This window comes from Sciurus vulgaris (genome assembly GCF_902686455.1).
Source record: "Sciurus vulgaris genome assembly, chromosome: 15".
NCBI lineage: Eukaryota > Metazoa > Chordata > Mammalia > Rodentia > Sciuridae > Sciurus > Sciurus vulgaris.
Window position 1 is genome coordinate 38,076,086 of NC_136476.1, and position 19,446 is coordinate 38,095,531.

At 42.9% G+C, this 19,446-nt stretch overlaps 1 protein-coding gene across 5 annotated transcripts in view; it reads right to left on the minus strand.

Moving 5' to 3' along the window:
- The window catches only part of SLC24A2 (solute carrier family 24 member 2), a 224,987-nt gene that overhangs the window by 33,718 nt on the left and 171,823 nt on the right, over positions 1–19,446 (minus strand). For all 5 annotated transcript variants that reach the window (XM_079113191.1, XM_079113190.1, XM_079113192.1 and 2 more), the window contains 2 exons: positions 6,809–6,907; positions 3,148–3,266 (listed from right to left, as the gene is read on the minus strand). In XM_079113191.1, the coding sequence (XP_078969317.1) occupies positions 3,148–3,266; positions 6,809–6,907 (218 nt within the window). The remainder of the gene's footprint in view (positions 1–3,147; positions 3,267–6,808; positions 6,908–19,446) is intronic.

Consider the following 19,446-nt stretch of genomic DNA (forward strand, 5'->3'; position numbering starts at 1 on the left):
CAAATGCTTATTGGTTGATTTATTTATATCCTGAATATCAAACATCAGACATATACACAAAACCTTTTCAATACCTACAACAAACTTCTTCAGGAAAGGGGCACCTTGAATGGTGTTTAAATGTCAAGTATGAGCACATAAGGGACGGTTTAGCCTCTATCTCTGTGCTAAGTGCTTTCTTATATTATCTCATTTAGTCCTTATAATTACCTCAGTGAGGAAACTAAAGCTCAGTGAGGTTTGTGGGTTCCCCATGGCAGATCTGGAATCCACCACCAGGCCATCCTGCAGTCAGCCATGGTGGGATGGCTCTTTGAAGGTCTGTTTGCTCTTGAGGTCTGAGGGTACCAGCGTGTTGCACAGACCTGCCCTGAGTCCCTGCGCTGGGCCCGGGGAGCCCAACTCTGCTCAGTGTCCTCTCTGTCAGCTGAGATTCTCTCCCTCCCCTGCAGCAAGGGCCTCCCTAGCAGGGGCACAGATGTCCCTCTGCCAGCCAGATGGACAGGCATGGTGATGAGGCTGCCCTCTGCACACCTGTGACTGTGCCAGCCCCAAGGGCAGCCAGATGTCCTTGGGGCCTGCCTCCTGCTGCCACATGCTGCTTATCCATGTGGACATAAGCTGCTCTGCCAGCTCACTCTTGGACTAATGCGGAGGGACTACAGGGCTCTGGGCAGGAGGGCCAGGCGCCTGGAAGGCAGGGGAGACAAGGGCAGAAAGAGCAGCAGCCTCTTTGTCCTTTTCCTTTAAATGAAGAAATTTTCCTCACAAATCCTATCAGGAAATAAGGACAGCAGGCAATAATCAACATGTTTTCTTCTGAAACAGTATGGACTCCTTCTACAGCAGAGCACTTCCTGGTATCAAGGAGAAGAGAGTGCTGGAATATTTTGGCTGTGATCTGGTTTCTATTTGTGAGCAACTTTTCAGCTCATTGGGAAAATTCTGTCAACTGGAAATCCATATGCAGCAAAATGAAACTAAACCCCTATCTCTCGCCCTGCACAAAACTCAACTCAAAATGGATCAAGGAATTAGACTACAGACCCAACACCTAGTAGAAGAAAAAGTAGGTCCAAATCTTCATCATGTCGACTTAGAACCAGACTTCCTTAACAGGACTCCCATAGCACAAGAAATAAAAGCAAGAATCAACAACTGGGATAGATTCAAACAAAAAAGTTTTCTCTCAGCAAAGAAAACTATTAGCAATGCGAAGAGAGAGCCTACAGAGTGGGAGAAAATCTTTGCCACTCACACTTCAGATAGAGCACTAATTTCCTGAATCTATAAAGAACTCAAAAAAGTTTACACAAAGAATACAAATAACCCAGTCAATAAATGGGCTAAGGAAATGAACAGACACTTCACAGAAGAAGATCTACAAGCAATCAACAGATATATGAAAAAATGTTCAACAAAACTATCCTAAGATTCCATCTCACCCCAATTAGAATGGCGATTATCAAGAATACAAGCAACAATAGGTATTGGTGATGATGTGTGGAAAAAGGTACACTCATACATTGCTGGTGGGGTTGCAAATTGGTGAAGCCCACTCTGGAAAACAGTGTGGAGATTCCTCAGAAAACTTGGAATGGAACCACCATTTGATCCAGCTATCCCACTCCTTGGCCTATACCCAAAGGATTTAAAATCAGCATACTACAGTGATGCAGCCACATCAATGTTCATAGCTGCTCAATTCACAATAGCCAGATTATGGAACCAACCTAGATGCCCTTCAATAGATGAATGGATAAAGAAACTGTGGTATATATACACAATGGAATATTATTCATCCATAAAGAAGAATAAAATTATGGCATTTGCAGGCCAATAGATGGAGTTGGAGAATATCATGCTAAGTGAAATAAGTCAATCCCCAAAAACCAAAGGCCAAATGATTTCTCTGATAAATGGATGATGATCCATAATGGGAGGAGGGAGGGAGGCAAAAATGGAGGAAGGATGGATTGTATAGAGGAAAGTGAGGGGTGGGGAGGGGGCAGAGGGAAGGAAAAATAATAGAATAAGACAAACATCATTACCCCTATGTACATGTATGATTACATAAATGGTGTGACTCTACTTCGTGTACAACCAGAGAAACAACAGTTGTATCCCATTTGTGTACAATGAATCAAAATAAAAACAAAACTAAACTAAACATACCCCTACCCAATGACCCAGGCATTTGACTCTTAGGCATTTACCACCCTGCCCCCCGCAAAATATAAAAATACATGTGCATAAAAAAAAAAAAAAGAGAGAGAGAGAGTGGGTTTCAAATGTTAGGCTAATGCTACTCAAAGTGCAATTCTGGGATAGCAGCATTGACTTTGCTGGGCAACTCCAGAAATCTAACAAATGTCACTATGATTCTGCCTATTTTTTGAGCAACTGTGGTTCAGAGGCTGTGTTGCATGATGGGAATGGTCCAGGTGCTGCATTTAGATGCTCCTGAGATCAAATCTCAGCTCACTGCCTGCAAGCTAGGTGACAGCAACTAACTACTTCATCTCCTCAAGTGGCAGCTTCATCAACTAGTAAAACCAAAACACTAATGCCCACACCTTAAGCTGTGAAGTGGAAAGGGAATAATGTACATAAAGTGCCAGTGCCAAAACTGTGGCCTGTAGTGAGTGTTTGATAAACATTAGGTATTACTCCTATGGGAGGAACATCTCAATTGGTTGTGCCAGTGAACACTGGGTTGGGTCAGAGAGTATTCATTTCCCATATAGGGATAGGGAGACCCAAAGGGGATTCACTTCAGGAAGCAGGATGACTATGGTTTCTCTGATGTTTAACTCTGACCTTAAAGGCACAGAGAAAGGATTACACGGCAGTAGCTGCCAAACTTTGTATCAAACATTAAGATCTGCATTTTTATCTCCAGGAGATGTCTTCCAACTTCTCCTTGAGGAACAGTGGCTTAGAGAATGTATGTGTTCATTCCATACATGTAGGGCTTGACACATGTGGGTCCCTGGGGTGGGAAACACACACCAGGATGAATAAGACCCTACTTGGTGTCCACCCAACTAGGAGCTGGGGCCTCCAGGGAGGATGCAGGGCTTGTGCTTCTAGGCCCTGACATCAGTAAGAGCAGCAGCCCAGAAGAGCAATGGAAAGAGGCCTTACCTGGGCTTCTGCAGCTTCAATGCTGTGGGAGAGATTTCCGTTTTGTACAGGTTCCGAAGCATCGCTGGATGGTGTCATTTCAACTTCCGTGCTTGTGCTATTTGGAAGTTCGATTTTTTCTGTGACACAATTTAAACACATGCATAAAGAAAACAATGGAATCAATGGCGGTAAAGTGCGACATTGAAAAAGAGCATCCCACAATGCTGGGCCAGAGAGAAGATGGTGGTGTCTGGGGTCTGGGGCTGGCATGGGCCAACTGGCAAGGGCCTTACCATTGCCCTTCCCCGTGCCTTCTAGCATCCTGCTCTCCCTGTTCCTTGACTGGGCTTTGGTTTGCACTGGCACGATGTCAGCTTGTGTGCCCTTCAACCCTGGGAAAGCTACCTTTCCTTTCCTTTTTCTTTGGGGCTGGGGATGGAACCCAGGCCCTTGTACATGCTAGGCAAGGGCTGCCCCACTGAGCCACATTGTGGTCCTCAGGGCCCATGGCATGTCCCTCTCTAACAGAGGCAAACTAGCCATTCAAAACACAAATGCAGACATTTAATGACCAAAGCCACACCCAACCACACACTGTTGTTCACCCTCTGGACCACGTCCCTCAGTGTTTTCTCACAGTGGGATCTTGCACACTGCCCTGGGCACCTGGCTCCTCTGCCACTATGAGCTGTTGTCTTAGGCAAGTCTTCTCCTTCCTCGGGGTTTCAGCAACCTTACCTGTGAAGTGGGCGCTTCAACTGCTGGATCTCCAAGGCCTAGTGCCTTCAGCTACTTCTCTCAGGCTTTGGGAGCAGAAACGCGGCCAGTGCCTTGGTGTTCACTGGGAAGACAGGCTTGGCAAGCTGGCCATTCTCACCATGCCTGGAGAATGCTACTGAGCACATCTCTCACCCGAGCAGCCCACTGCAGGCCAGGCAAAGGCGAGCCAGGCAAGCCAGAGAGGCCCAAGTCCTGAGTGAGGGAGTGGTTGGCTACAGTGGAGCCCTGGGTCAGCAAGTACAAAGACAAGTTTTCCTCCAAGAGTTGAGAAGTGACTTGAGGGTTATGGTTGAACACTGGGACTCTGTGACACTGGGAACCAGACAGGCCTGTGTTCATCACCTCACTCTACAACTTATGCTGCTTGTGACCCCTTAGCAAGTGACTTAACCTCTCTGAGATTCAATTTCCTCAACTGAAATTGAGGTGATGCTAATAGTATTACAATTATTACTACTACTACTGCTACTTCCACCCACAACACCATGACTACAGGGCATTTCTGTAAAGATTAAATAAGAAAATGCATATAAAGCACTTGGCATAGTGCCTGGTGCAGAACAAGAAAGCAGAGACAAAGAATGTGAGTCCCAGGGAAAAGAGGGTTGGGAGGGGTGGGGGGGGAGAAAAAAATAACAGAATGAATCAAAAACTATTACCCTAGGTAAATGTATGATTACACAAATGGTATGCCTCTACTTCATGTACAGAGAAACAAGATGTATCCCATTTGTTTACAATTAAAAAAAAAAAAACAACAACAAAAGAATGTGAGCCCCATTACAGTGCCTACCTTTTACTAGATTTTTTTTTCTAGGACTAAGAGAAACACCTCCAGGTGATCAGTGGTCAAGCACCGCTGGGGTCAACTGGGACTTTAGTGGGAAGAAAATAAAAAGGTTCCTATTGGAACCACACACTGTGTGGGGTCAAGCCCCCGGCTTCAGGAGAGAATGAGGCTGTGCGGTGCACTGTTCGGGCTGCTAGAAACTTCCAAAGGCTCACCAGTGTCAGGTACAAGCAGGATCACACTGTTCATGGGGTATCAAAAATTTTTTTTCTAGTAACTTCAGAAGAACTAAAGGTTTCTGATATTCATAGAGAAGAAAATAATTTGAAAGGTACATAAAAATTGTTGTTTTTGAAGCTGCCCAATACTGAAAATCTAAGAAGTGCCTTTAGTTGTGGCATACAGAGGTATAAGTAGATTTAAATACGGAAAGCCATAGAAACTCAATTTTATTTTATCTGTCCATGTTTTTAACAGTGACAGTGATTTGGAGGCATGTCTTGTGGTGTGTGGTTGTGCCTCTTTATCTACGTATGTTTGATTACTAAGTACTTTGGGGAGTATTAAAACCCTGTTTGGGGGGGTGTACTGGCTGAAGTGATAGCCCTCAGGGTCTGCCTGCCATGGCCAAACTTGCTCCTAGCGACACAGGATTCTGGATACCAAAGGGGAATAAAAGCATCCAGGGATAGACGTGAAACCACCCACCAGGCCTAACACCTAACTCGAGGATGCACATCTTAGCTTAGGAAGTACTTTCACACTGCAGGTGGAGGTTTTGTCACCAAGGAAAAGATAAAAATAAATCTTGGACTTAACTTTGAAAGCTTGGATTTTAGACACACACTATTTTTTAGTTACAAAGTCATTCACAGACCCAATCGACATTGCAAGGCTCCTTGGAGCTCTGTGTCCCACCTCCTCAGAGAAGATTCAATCCACACCTAAGGGTCACCATTCAATAGGAGGAAGACAAGCCGGAGCCCAGACATCTAAGTCTTTTACTCCAAGGAACATCATTCCACAAAAGAGAAATCAAGGGGAGAAGAAAAAATAGATTATATAATTGAACTTGAATATTACAAAGCATAACTTATCCTGGGCAATGGATTTTTGTAGCATGGTTTTACATTTTTATAATACAAAGGCAAAATACACTTATTCTGAATAAAAAAAAGTGTCCAAGTTCACAGAAGCATAAAGAAGCAGACAAAATATACAGTTCTTAGTCCTGACTTCAAGATATCTCCATTGTTAACATTTTAGCCTATTTTTGTTCAGTTTTTCTTTTCATACCCAATCAAATATTGACTGTTTCTTGTCCAAAAATTTCCCTGAGCTACAAGTCAGAATAAAAGGAGAGGGAAAGGTTCTTCTACAGAGTGTCATGTATTTTGAGTACAACACTTGAATTTTGTCTGCAGATAATTTTAGTTACTTGGGCAATAGCTTCGTTTATAGCATAGATCCAGATTAGGTTAAATTTAGTTTGAATTTAGAATTAGAGAACTGTATTACAGTTACAGACAGGAGAGGAGGAACATCATGTTCCAAGTTAAAATAAGATGCCTGAATGTCACAATCTGGTCACACAGAGGAGCTCTGGAAAAGTCAGCCAAAAGAGACCTGGGCTGGTACTACTGAATTCTTGAGAAAGAAGAGATGGTCTCGACCCAAAGGTGCTCTGTCACACAGGGAGTGACCAAGTGGTAATTTAATGGATGTGCTGCAAGCAATGTCCTAAGTATAAAATCTGGTTGACATTTCAGAGGGAGGATCCTCACTTTTGGTTATTAGATGACGCTTGTGTGTGCGTCTCCTTTACGTGGAAACCATGAAGTGAAGCCATTTTCTACTCCTGAAGGGTAGTGCCTGACTGGGAGTTGGCTAGAATCAATTTACTCTCCTTCAACTTCTAGAGTTATTGGTGACACACTGTGTCTTTTCCTGCCATGGATCCATGTGGGGAAGAGGGGTCCATGTCCAGGACAGGGCTGACCTCAGGGGTCTATGTGGGCACTGAGTGAGTGGTGCCCATGTTCCGCCCTGCCTCTCCGCTCCCCTCCCTGCCCCAAGGAAGGGAATGAGATGGGGTCTCCTTGTACTTACCCACGTGATTGGCAGCCCCATTCTGCCTCTCGTTCTCATCCACTTGGCATTTCTTCTTGGCGATCTTGTGGAGAATTGAGGCCTTTTCTCTGAACCTCCCTGAAGCAAGAGAGAGTGGTGGGAAGGAGACAAAGTGAGAGGAAGATAGAGTCTGGTGGTAAAGGGGGACTCCTGGAAAAGGACATGCCTTCTTCAGTTCTGCTGCCCTGTTGCAGTGACCACACCATCCTGTCCAACCTAATGCCCTGTGACCTGCAGGACCCATAATTTCTTACCTGTGTGGGATCGTCAGCCTGGTTCTCTGAGGACCTCAAGCTGCAGGAGCTTGGATGAAAGGTGTGACTTGGACCTCTTCCCTCCCCTCCCATTGCTTACAAATAATCCAAAGCATCAAGCATCACTAAAACTTTCCCTACTGCGGAGGTCCAAAACAGGTGTAAAGGAACAGAGCTGCTCTGGAGGCACAGACATTTCTCCGGAATTAAATGCTCATCCCACATCAGCTTTTGACAATGGGTTAGGAAGAAATGCCAAGCCTGGGAGTCCTTTGATTTGATGTTGACTTTCAAGCTTTTATCACAATTAACATTGCAGTTTTTAAATGAGTTAGAACAGGCATCCCTGAGCTTTCCAGATCAGCCAAGTCTGCTGCATTTAAAGCACTAAGGAGGCAACTGGTTCCATTTGGGGATTTAAAGCAAAGATTGATCACCCAAGCATGGCAAGTAATGCTGGTGCTGAGATTCTTTAGGAAAGGCGCTAGAAAAATACCCTCCCCAAACAATCATTTTAAGCAGCTGTGCCACAAGTGGAACACATCTTCTTCGTTATTGACACAAAGGGTAAAGGCATGCAACAAGCACAGAAAATTAGCATGCAAAAATGTAGCTTGGGGAGAAAGCACATTTCTCTGTCTTCTTTTATCTTTGATTTTCTTCCTTGGGAACACCCAAGGTGCAAATGATTCTCATTTTAAAACAACCGATCATTCAGATTTGATGAGTTCTTCAAAATGCCATGACCCCTGTAATTTTCCCATGAGGCAGTTTTAGTTGGCTGTGTTCCCTAGCAGCATGTTAACAGGGCTTCCCATTCCATTTTTCTAGTTAGAACCAAACCAAACCAAACCAAACCAAAAAATGTTCCTCCTGGAGAGGCTGTCCTCCTAGGATGGAACATGGTAGGTTGGTATCCACTACCTTTCCCTCCCATGAATGGAAATCATGGTATGTGGTTGCAGTGGTGACGTGTATGACTGGTTGGGAGTAACAGAACCTGTAAGCTCCACGGGTGAAGGTGGCAAAGGTAGGGTCTTTCTGCTCATGGTTCCATTAGCCATGAAGCTAGACACCTTACTACACCAAGGCAACCTCTAGGCAAAGAATGTGCAGCCCAGGGTGTGTTCTCAAAGGCAGCATCGAGGGAAATACCGTACACAGAAAATGCAGGTCAGTCTGCCGTGTGGGCTGCAGAAGGGAGGAGAAGGAAGGATGGGGAGGTGGGCATGGCATCCATCTTTGAGGATTGCTGAAGGTCAGCCTGAGGGCAACAACCTGGGAGGTAGTTTGAATTTGGTTGTTTCTATTTAATCTCCTGGGTAAACTCTAGGAAGAAAAGGGAAGGGAAACAAGGCTAGGAAACAGAGGTGGTAAGAGAGCAAGGAAGAAAGAAAAAAGAGAAAAAGAAGGAAAACAGGAAGGAGTGGGGACACGGGTTGAGATGCCTGGAGGTGCCCAAGCGGTGCAGAGGCGAGGCACTTGTCTGGCTGCCAGATCTAGACTTTTCTGAGGCCCAAACAGATCATAAGAGTGGTCTTCAGTAACTCTGCAACCTTATGCCTAAAGAAGGGTTACTCCCCATGGAAGGCAATTCCAACAAGTCCCCAGAGCACATGATTTTCAGACTAGAAAGTAAAAAGGAGATTCTGAAATGTCGTTGGAGATGACGCTTCTCACAAACCCACTCTTTGGTGTCAGGGTTGTTCTTTGAACTTAGATCATTCTGCAGCTCTATGAAATAAAGATGATCAACATTTGCTATTTTAAAATTATATATAAAATAATAATAATATAGTAGGAAAGAATTCAGAAGAGGAAACAAGCCTGTGGAAATAAAACCTGAGATAACCCAATCCAAACAAAGTCCTAAAGTCAAGAAGGGGGCAGAGAACATATCTCTAGAAACTAGCGAATTGCCTATTGTTTGTGGTTACAAGAATCTTTTCAGAGCTTAGGTGTGTGCCAGAGAGAAATGTTTAAAAAAGGGAACCTGAAATTGTAAGGGTACAGCTTACTTACTCTGCTAGAAGTTTCCTTCAGTGCAGTGTTGTTAACACATAGGGTGGGTTTTCCTAAATTCTCCAAAGAAGAACTATGTGAACATAGTAGGAAAAGGTTCTAAAACTGGGATTTTGTAACTTCTCAAGCGTTTTTCAGGTCAGATAGGGTTTTTGGACTGTGTTAATATTTTTTTTCCACTGTAGCAGCATCTCAGATTTCCTCTGTTGTTGAAAAGGAGAAGGGATTCACCTTGTTTGCTTTCTCTTGGGATTCCTATGTGCAAAAGGCAACGCAGTTGAGACTGGTGGGAGAACTACATTTTCCCTAGATTTCAACTTCTTCCTTTCAGCTTCTTTTCCTGACCATTGTTTTTCCCTACTATCGTGAACTGACAACCATTCTACATTCTAAGTGCTGATGATACTGCTCTATAGCCTGAAAGGAGTTCCTCTTGGAGATTAGTTTCTAGAAAGGCAGCAATCGAGGGCTGACCTTCAGAATTCAGCACACACACATGCTCCTGGAAGGTGGTATGCTCGTTCCAGCCCTGTGGACAACCTGTGGACACTCTGGGGTAGCTTCTGAGAAATGCCAAGTATGAGGCTCACAGGACAAGAATGAGGATGAAGTCTCTGGGGCAGAAACCAGCACAGAACCTGTGGTTTTCAAAATGACCCTCTTGTCTTGGGGTAGGGAGACATGGCACTTGGAGGACCTGTTCTGCTCCAAGTCACAAGCTGGGGAGAGCAAGCAGGATGTATGTGGTGGGGACAGCACAGTATTGTGGTTAGATGGAAGATATTCAGAGGCAGGCAGGTCTGAGTCCAAGCCCAAGTTCTGCTGGGTGATTTTTGGCATGCTCCTGCATAATTCTGATCATTTTTCTCATTTCTGAACTGGGGTTTCCAAGGGTATTGGCTCATGAGTTAAACATAAGTCTACAAAAGAAAAAACGTGTGGAAAGGGCACATCACAGTGTGTAGTATGGAAAAACTGTCAATAAGAAGGAAAAGAGAAACAAATCAACAAAAAACTCAAGGGCACTGGTGGTAAGGCCCCAAACTGCTTTAGGAGGACTATTGTTATTTTCTCTTCTTCTAGTCCATGTATCCAGGACTGGAGAATCAGCCACATCCAGACCTAGTAACATACTAAGACTTTGTAGGATTGGTGCTCAGATTTCACAGAATCTTCAAAAATCAGCTCCAAATTTTAGGCACAGATGCCAGGTTGCTGTAAAGGATGGCACAGAAGAACTGATCTAAGGAACATTTGTGCAACTTTTTGTGCTCGGTGATAAGGAATCAAGGTTTTTTTTTTTTTTTTTTAGTACTTTTTAAGGTGAACGAATGAGCGATTTTTAACATGTTTTAAGGCTACCTTAAAAAATATGCTCTGTTGTGGTGTAAATCCTTAAGGTGTTGAATTTTTATATAGCTACAGATATTTGTATACTTAGAAATCTCAGAAATAGCAAACTCTGCTCAAATCGTGAGGCACCTACGTCAAAACCTAGTGTATAATTTTAATATAGATTAGCTTGGTCTGAAATTTGCAAGAGTACCAGCTGAGTGTCCTCAGAGGAGTGTGTGTTGAGGGGGTGGTAAGGAAGCGTGCAAGGAAAAGATCAAAGCATAAAGGCCCAATGTGAATAAGAATGAATTTAGAAAAACAACTGGCAATCAAAATCTTTGACCAAATCACTCTGAGATGAAACAGAATCCCATTCTGCAGTGCAAAAAATCCTTTGGAGGGTCTGTTCACTCAAAGGAAATAATTTGACTTCTGTTTTGCTGTTAATTAATTAAAACAGCCCCTTATACATTCCTTCACATCTTTTCCACCAAGCCTGTAGTAGGCAAAAAGAACCCTTTGGTTTGGTGATCTGATTAACTCCAGGCTGCTGTGGAACATTCTGGAGCATCAGCAACACAGAAAAGAAAAAAAAAAAAAAAAAGGGACAAAAGAGATAGATGCAAAGGGAGCTACCACATACCCCTCCGTGTGCAGCCTGTGGTTTGGGAGAAAAAAGCAAAAAATGAAACAGAAGGGAAAGTTTGAAAATAAGTCTTTTAAGATCTATTTTTGTGTTTTCAGTCTGCCTGTCCTGTCTTTCTCTGAAGTTTGTGGCTTCCCAGGTAGCTTCAAAGGCAGAAGTGCACCTGAATTTACCTTTTCTTCAGACTCAGATCAGCAGACAGGCCACTGTCACTGTGACAAGGCGATGGAAGTGATGTGGCACTGCAGGGTCATCCTGGACTCCTCTTTCTTCTACTTTCCACATGCTATCAATCAACGACTCTGGTGTGTCTATTTTCAAAATATTTCAGAGGCTGTCCACTTCTTTTTCCTTAGCAGGTTACCCCTGGGCTCCACCAGCAACAAGTCTCTTGGGGGCAATTTGTCTGGTCTGAGGGTACCCCTCTACCCTTACCTCTTCTCCCCTCAAGCTCAAGGACGCTACTCACCCCAGAACGCTTAGGGGTAAGTAGTGTGGATCATGTACTCTCTTCTCTGTGCACAATCCTGGAATGGCTCTCCAAGTCAATGTGAAAGTCAAGACCTGCAAGATTCCATCCAGTGAGGCATTCCCTGATTGCCTTGACCTCATCCCTACTCCCTTGCCTTGCTGACTCTGCTCCAACCATGTTGGTCTCCTTGCTCCTTGTGAAAACACTGTGCACCATCCTGTCCCTGAATCATGGCATTTGGCTGGTTTCCTCTGCCTGGAATGCTCCTCACCCAGGAATCCATGGGGCTCACTGCTCACCTTCTAGTACCTGTCCAGTGCTATTTGTCATTGAGCTAAGGGTCCTAAGACCGTAGGAATTTTCTAGAAGTAAATAGAAGAAAATGGGGTGTACTAGTCACTTATACTTTAGTGGTAAAGGCAGAGGGGCACATCAGTTGTCCCTCTTTGGCACAAGTTCAGGGCCAACATAATGGGTGCAGAAAGGAGCTCATGTGATAGAAGAGGAGGTTCAGTGAGCACTTTAAAGAGCAGGGGAGAGAAAGCTGGGCCTTGGCTCCTCTTCCTTTACCAGGTCGCTTCTTTTGCCAGAAAAACCTGAGGTTTCTCTATGGATACCCACACCCCTCCTTTCCATCAGAGAATGTGGGGAATTCATCATTCTCAGGGCACTTCAAATGCAAGTCGGCTTGCAGCTCACATGTTTACTTTGCCCACCAGAGGGCAGTCTTCTCTGGGGAAGGGACCTTTTCCCCACCATCTTGGTATCCCTCAACACGTATCTTAGAATAATGTCTGGCTTATCACACACCCCCAGATTGCAGTGAAACTTCTTATAATCAGCTCTCCTGGGAAACTGAGCTTCCTTTCAAGCCAGTACAAGTCACAAACAATCTTCCACACTGCAAATATTAAGCAAACTTGTGCCATGTACTGGGTACATAATTCGGTGAACAAGGTAGATTCAGCTGCTTGCTGCCCTTGTGGAGTTCATAGCCTGGAGTGGAAAAAAGAATAGTAACAAGGACTTCAGATTTGTTTTCTGATGGCAGAGGCCTTTTTGGGAGGGGTCTGGATGCTCAGAGAACAAAACTGAAAGCTTCTCTGTAAGAGATACCACCTAGCAGCTGGGGAGCACAGAGCCTCTTCCCATTCCACAAACTGTCTTTGTGCAACAGTTTATGTTATCTAATAGGGGCTGCCTTGATTTCTATTCTTAAAAAAGAAACAGCAATGATAATAATTTAAACAAACAAGCAAAAAAACTAAGAACATAGAATTTTAATTTAGCCCTAAATCTGTTTTTGAAATATAGTTTCCAAATTATTTTTCTAATTTTTGTGAAACATCATGTAAACCATTTATTATACAGCCATGATATGAATGAAAATTAAGCTACTATTGTGATAAAGTGTCTTTAACAAATGCTTTGTGAATGAACCACATAATAGAGATGATTAACATAATTTGATTGTCATTTTATTTAGACACAATCATAAGAGTAGTTTCTGTTATTAATTAATTGTATCTCAATTGGTGGCTAAACCCATTGCATAATGAAAGGAGCAACTGGATCTCTTCATTAAGTCTTTCCTTAATGGTGTTCATTAAGAATGACATTTGTGGCCCCGTACAAATGGATCTGTCTAAATATGAATTGGTTCTATCATACTCCCTAGCAGGGTCACCTTGTAATTGGGAAATACAAGCTTGATTTTGCAAATATTTTGAAATATTTCCAATGCTTAGAAAAGGCTGGTATCCAAAAGACTGATATTTTATCTTTTCTTTATGTTTTCAATTTCTGATCTCCCCATAAATTTTGTGGAATCTGTCATCTTCAATCTGCAATCTTCCCATTCCCCCCTTCCCCCAGCATGATCATAATCAAGTCTCTCAATTTTGGAGCTTTTTTATTGATTTCAGATTTCCTGCTGGCATTTCCCTTTCTTACCTGCCCTGTGCAGCTGTGCCTCTCAAAAGAACCATCTCTACTGGTGCCTCTACTTCTTTGTCTCCATTTTTATAATACTAACTCTGCATCTGGCACCTGCCAGCATTACTCCAAGGGATCTGTCTTCTGCCACTTTTTGCCTCTATGTGACTTAATTTCTCAGTGGTATTTGGTATTCCTCACCTCTCCTCTTCTATTTCAAGAATTCCTAAGAGTTCCCTTTAAATGTTGGTATTCCTCAGGGCTCCCTCCTGATTTTTCTCTTCCTTACTCCTCACTTACTCTCCAGAGGACCCAGTTGACCATTGCCTGAGTGTCCAGACCCTCTTCTCCTGCAGACTTTGAACACTTTCTCTTGGAAGTTCCTCTGACAGATAATCTAAACATGCCCAAACTTCACACATTGTTCTTCTTCCTAGGAATCTGAATTTTGCTTGTATTTTCTACTCCCAATTTTCCCAGCCATCCTAGAGATTTCCCTGTTGCCAATATCCAATTAGTTGCCAAGTTCTTTTTACTCTACCTTTGAACTCTTTTGTTCCAAGTCTTCCAGCCTGGATGTTGGCTTCAGCATCTTAATTAGCCTCCTGGTTTTCAGCTTCATCTCCTGCATCCCCCCAGTTTACCCTTCCTGTGGTTTAGAGTGCTTCCTACTCACTTGCTTGTCTTACTCCCTTTCGAGATTCTGCTTTAGGCAAGTTATTCTTCAGGAAAATTTCCTTGAGTCCCTTTCTTCTATTGCAGCATCCTGACACCTGTCCTGTCATGGCAGTGGTCACAGAGCCTCATAGATATTTTACTGACCCTCTCCCCTGCTAACATGCACAGCCCTGGAGCACAAGGCTGCCGTATATGTCCCCCTAGAACTTACTGTCCAAGATGGTTCTTTGTTTATAAGAATAGCAACCTTTTTGCAAAAAATAAAGGAGATGTGAGTGGGTGGGTATGGGGGGAGGTGCTTCAACTGTTGGCTGTAGGAAACTATTCTGAGTTTCCCTTTCGGGCTTTCGGGTGGTGAAGAGAGCTCAGAGGCACATTCCAGGAAACTCATCAGCCTCTCTGCTGGGTTAATGTTTTGGTTAAATTTCCTAAGTCTGAGTTAATGTCTTTCTGTTTGGATATTCTTTCTTTAACAAATGATATCTGATCAAGTTCAGGAAAAACTGGAATTTTACAACCAAAAAACTCACAGCAGGATTGCAGAGTACTGTGTTTTCAGGAAAAGGGCCAATTTGGCTGACTGACACAGATTGAGAGCTGATGTTCTTTATCCTTTAGGTCACCTAAGCTTTATTGCTTTAGGAACTTAATTTTCTGAACTTTTCTATTTCGTATTACAGAGACACAAATGTGGCTCACACAAAGTTTCAAAGAGGTTTGTCTGATTCTCAGTGTTGGAGTTCTGAGCCAGGAAGGGTCTGCCAGATATAAGCTTTAAACATCTTCCTTCTGTTTCTGTCCCTTAAACCCTGCAGATATCTAAGGTAAACAATCACTTTACTAATAAGGCAGACCTCATATTTGAAGACCTGCCAACATTTAACCCAACTTTGACGTCATGGTTGGAAAAGGTCTCTTCCAACTCAGTTTGTCAAGACTTGATCATGGGTAGGTCTCTTTGCAAATGAGTGGTGACATTAATCTATTCATCTGGGGAGAGTTTTGATTTGTTCACAGCCCCTAGGAAATAGTAGATGCTAATTAAATATGCATTGAATAATTACTGTGACCTATGTGTAAAAAAAAGCAGAACCTAAGGAAACAATTATTTCTTCTGATTCTTCTTGTGATTCTTATTCACACATTACCTAATTATTTAAGTGTAGTGAAAAATTTTAGATTTGGCTAAAAATTTATGCAGTGGTAGCCACTATTTTGTGTACATATATCATCTGTTGTCACCTGGATTTCATGTGTCTGTGAATTGGACTTAAATTCCTAGTTTCTGTTTTTGTTTTTTTTTTAATCCTCAACTTTACATTGTAATCTGGTACTACAAATTACCTTTGAAATGTGGGTTTGCAATGGAAATGTCAGCACATACTTAGAGTCCTCAACTCAAGGCTTAGAGGCCCATGACTAAAAATGAGATGATTCAATTCATTTCAGATTTAACCATGAGAGACTTACCATGCTTAATCGAACACATCAACCCCCTGGTATAACACACTCTCACTTAAAAAAATTTTTTTAAAAGAGAAAGCTGTTTGTGTGTGTGTGTGTGTGTGTGTGTGTGTGTGTGTGTATGTGTGTGAATTATTCATTTGTAATAACAGTATTCAAGTTTGACTGATGAAGGCAACTTAGCATTTTCAGCCCTAGGGATGTCAGAAACAGACAAAAAGAAGCATCCACAATTTGCCTTCTGCTGCCATTTAACACCTTCTACATATGCAATGTGGCAAAATCTGCCTGTACTTGCCAAGTCCAATCTTTCTGCTTTTACTGCTGACAGTCTAGATCATGAAAATAAGATGCAATGAAGTTTGCAAAGCCGGATGTATTCATATCAGAAGACTTCATTGGTCCTGGTTTTCAGGAAGACTGGGGCTTTACCCACACAGCTGGTTTGGTCCTTGCAGTAGACCTAATACTGGTTACTAGTTGGTTAGTTGATTATGCACATTGACTAGGCTGCTGTCTTCCTAAGAGCCAGCCCCAGGAATGTACTTGAAAGAATACATCTCTGAAGACATCATGTGATTAACAACTGGTGAGCTCAATCCATCTATTTTTGGGGGGATAAAGCCCAACCTTACAGAGAGCAACTGTTCAAGTGCCCAGAAAAAAATCACTTGGCCATGAAAGTTTGGACTGAATGAGTTAAACCATAAACTTGGAATGAATGAAACATAACACATACTGGAAATGGTGTCCATGCACAACAGGGACTTCCTGTTTTGGTAATTGTAAAGTAGAAGGTTAGGTTGCAGTGAGTCTCAGTGGCCTGGAGGTGAGAGGGGCACATGCTGCAGCAGGAGCTGAATATTCTGTGTAGGAGGAAGAGCCTGGCCACTCAATTCAGAGAGGACGAATACTTCAGCTGTAACTGTACCTTGGCTTCAGCTCAACTTTGGTAAATATTCAGGTTTCTAAAACAAGTAAATTAGAAGGTAGTTACATTACAAAGGAATATCAGCTTTGTAATGAAGTCAGTATGCATCTTTCTTCAAAGGATTTATTTAAGCTTGCTGTTTGAGGCTCTCTCGAGCACCGTTAGCAGGAATATAAATTGGTGCAATCATTTTGGAGGGCAATTTGGCAATATCTTTCAAAACTTGAAATGTGTATGCTCTTCGAACAGGCATTTCTATTTCTAGGAATTTTTTTTATGTGTTTTATGTGTATTTTCTACTCAGTAAAGTTTATTATCAGGGCCATGAGGATGCTTGTTTAGCATTCTGGTAATAACTAGGTAAATAAACAAAATTAAATTACCCTATGTGTTCATCAACAGAGGACTGATTGAACCCACCATGGAACAGCCATGGAACAGCCATGCAACGAACAGGATACTATGCAGCTGTCAAAAAGAATGAGGAAGGCCTAAATGTGTGTATGTGGAAAAAATCTCAAGAAACAATTAATAAACAATACCCAGGTTGAATTAAAAAAGAGAATATGTTAAAACACTGATGAAAGAAGTTAGCTCTAAGAAACGAGCAAAATCTGGGGTAGAAAGGAGACTCACTTTTATTGTCTTTCCTTAAGTTGTATTTCCTTTTTATTTCTTTATGTCCATAATTTTATTTCTTTATGTCTTTTATAATAAAAAAGAATAAAGTTAATTTGTGATTTAAAACTTCTATTATGATAGAAGTTTGGATTTGTAACTAAATATAATTTTCTTCCATTCTTTTCTTTCTTTTTTTCCCCTTTTTCTTTGGTATCAGGAATTGAACCCAAGGGTGCTTAACCACTAACCCACATTCCTGGTTCTTTTTGCTTTGAGACATGGTCTCAATAAGTTGCTTACAGCCTCACTAAGTTGTTGAGAGCCTTGCTAAGTTGCTGAGCCTGGCTTCAAACCTGCAATCCTCCTGCCCCAGCCTCCAGAGACACTGGGCTTACAGGTGTGCACCATCACGCCCAGCTTTTCCCATCCTCTAAAGGTTTCCTCTATAGGAACCATCTAATGCACTGTTTGCTATGTTTAACCACATTAAAAGAAAATTTGGCTATGAACTGAATCAAATAATACACAATCTTTTTATTTTAGATGTTGTGACCTAGGAACTACCATAGTCCTGGTGTTGCCTCAACCAAGTGCCAAATCAGGTTTTTAGGAGGTTTCAGTAGACTGCAAGCCAGTGCCTGCCATTACACTGAATAAAAGATACCAGGACAGAATTGTGGACATGGGACTGGAGGGGCCATCCTGTCCATTATCTGAGCATCCCTGCGTTGGTGGCCCTGACTTCCCCAGAGGCCTTTTACAGCCAGGCCCTTCTGTCTTTGGACACACCTGTGAGAAAGGTTTTCCTACACCAGGCTGAACTTTAGGGGGGCGTTTCCATCCCTTTCCTGGTAAGGCAGACCCTACTTTCCCACTGCAAACTGCTGGGGTGAGAACTTGTAAGATGCTGTTGGGTGCACACTCCCTCCTTCCGGGACACCTGTCAGCACCTGGACCCTCAGCTCCAGATAGTGCTGAACACATCTGACTTAATCCCCCCTCCCTGACATCAGGAAACCTCCTATATCCTTGACCCCTTCTCTGAATATTCCCTTTGCCTTCTTGTTTTTTATTGATTTTTATGTGGTGCTGAGGATCCAACTCAGTGCCTTACATGTGCTAGGCAAGTGCTCCACCACAGCTACAACCCCAATGCCCCCTTTGCCTTCTTGTAACATCTGAAACTCAGCTGTGGGCTGAAGGCTCCTTTCTCCTTGCAGCCCTTGATGAGGGCAGGTGCTCATGGCTCAGAACGCCCGTCGCACGCCACCCCTTTCCTCACTGCTTTTAGATGGTTTTCTTCCTCCTTGGGAGCATGAGCCAATAACTTATGAGCTCTACTTTCCTCCCCTATTTCTGGGAAATCTTAGAACCTAGATCACTGCTTTCCTCTCCACCATTACTTCTGTCACCAATGGTGGTAATTTACACAGGTGAGCCCTGTAACACCTGGCTCCTCACCTCCTCACCCTCCCCATGTCCAGCTCTCCCTTCCTCTAGCCCATGCATCCAACCCTCTCCTGTGTTTAGTCCCTAGGTCTTGTCACTAGCAATAACCGCACCACTTTCATAATCTTGATTTGAAGCATCTCACTTTCTGCCCATCACTCTTTTAAATCTTTCTACTATAATAATTCTTTGATCTCATTGGTCAATTCATTGATGCTCTCATCTTTTCACCTCCCCCCCCCCCCCCCCCGGGAATGTGTTTTTCACATGGTCTGGGGCACCATTCCATCTTGTTTCTCTCCCTCATCACCTCTTTTTCCCAGGTTCTCAAATTTGGAGCCTCAAGGGATTAATCCTTGGTCATCTCCTCCCTATTGATTAGCCAGGCATTGTCATCCAGGTCTGTGGTTTTAAAGAACATCTATATTTTATGACTTTCAAGTTTACGTCTACAGCCCTGCCTGACCTCTCTCCTCAGCTTCAATCTCCCATCTCTACCACTTTTCAGCAGCTCTATTTGGATGTCTCAGGGACATCCCAAACTTACCATGAGCTCTCAGCGTGTCTCGCACAGCTTGCTCTATTCTCAGTCTTTCCCATCAATATGCAGATGTATGGAAGTGAGATTTCCCTGTCAGGGAGAAACTACAAGTTGCCTATGCAGTGTCTACTCTTTTTATTTCTGAATGCCATAATACCTAAATTGTTAGGGATAGCAACTCACTGAGTTTAACAAATTACATTTCCAAGTTTCTCTTGAAACTAAGTATATCCATGTGACTGAGTTTTGGGGAAATTTTACTGAGAGGG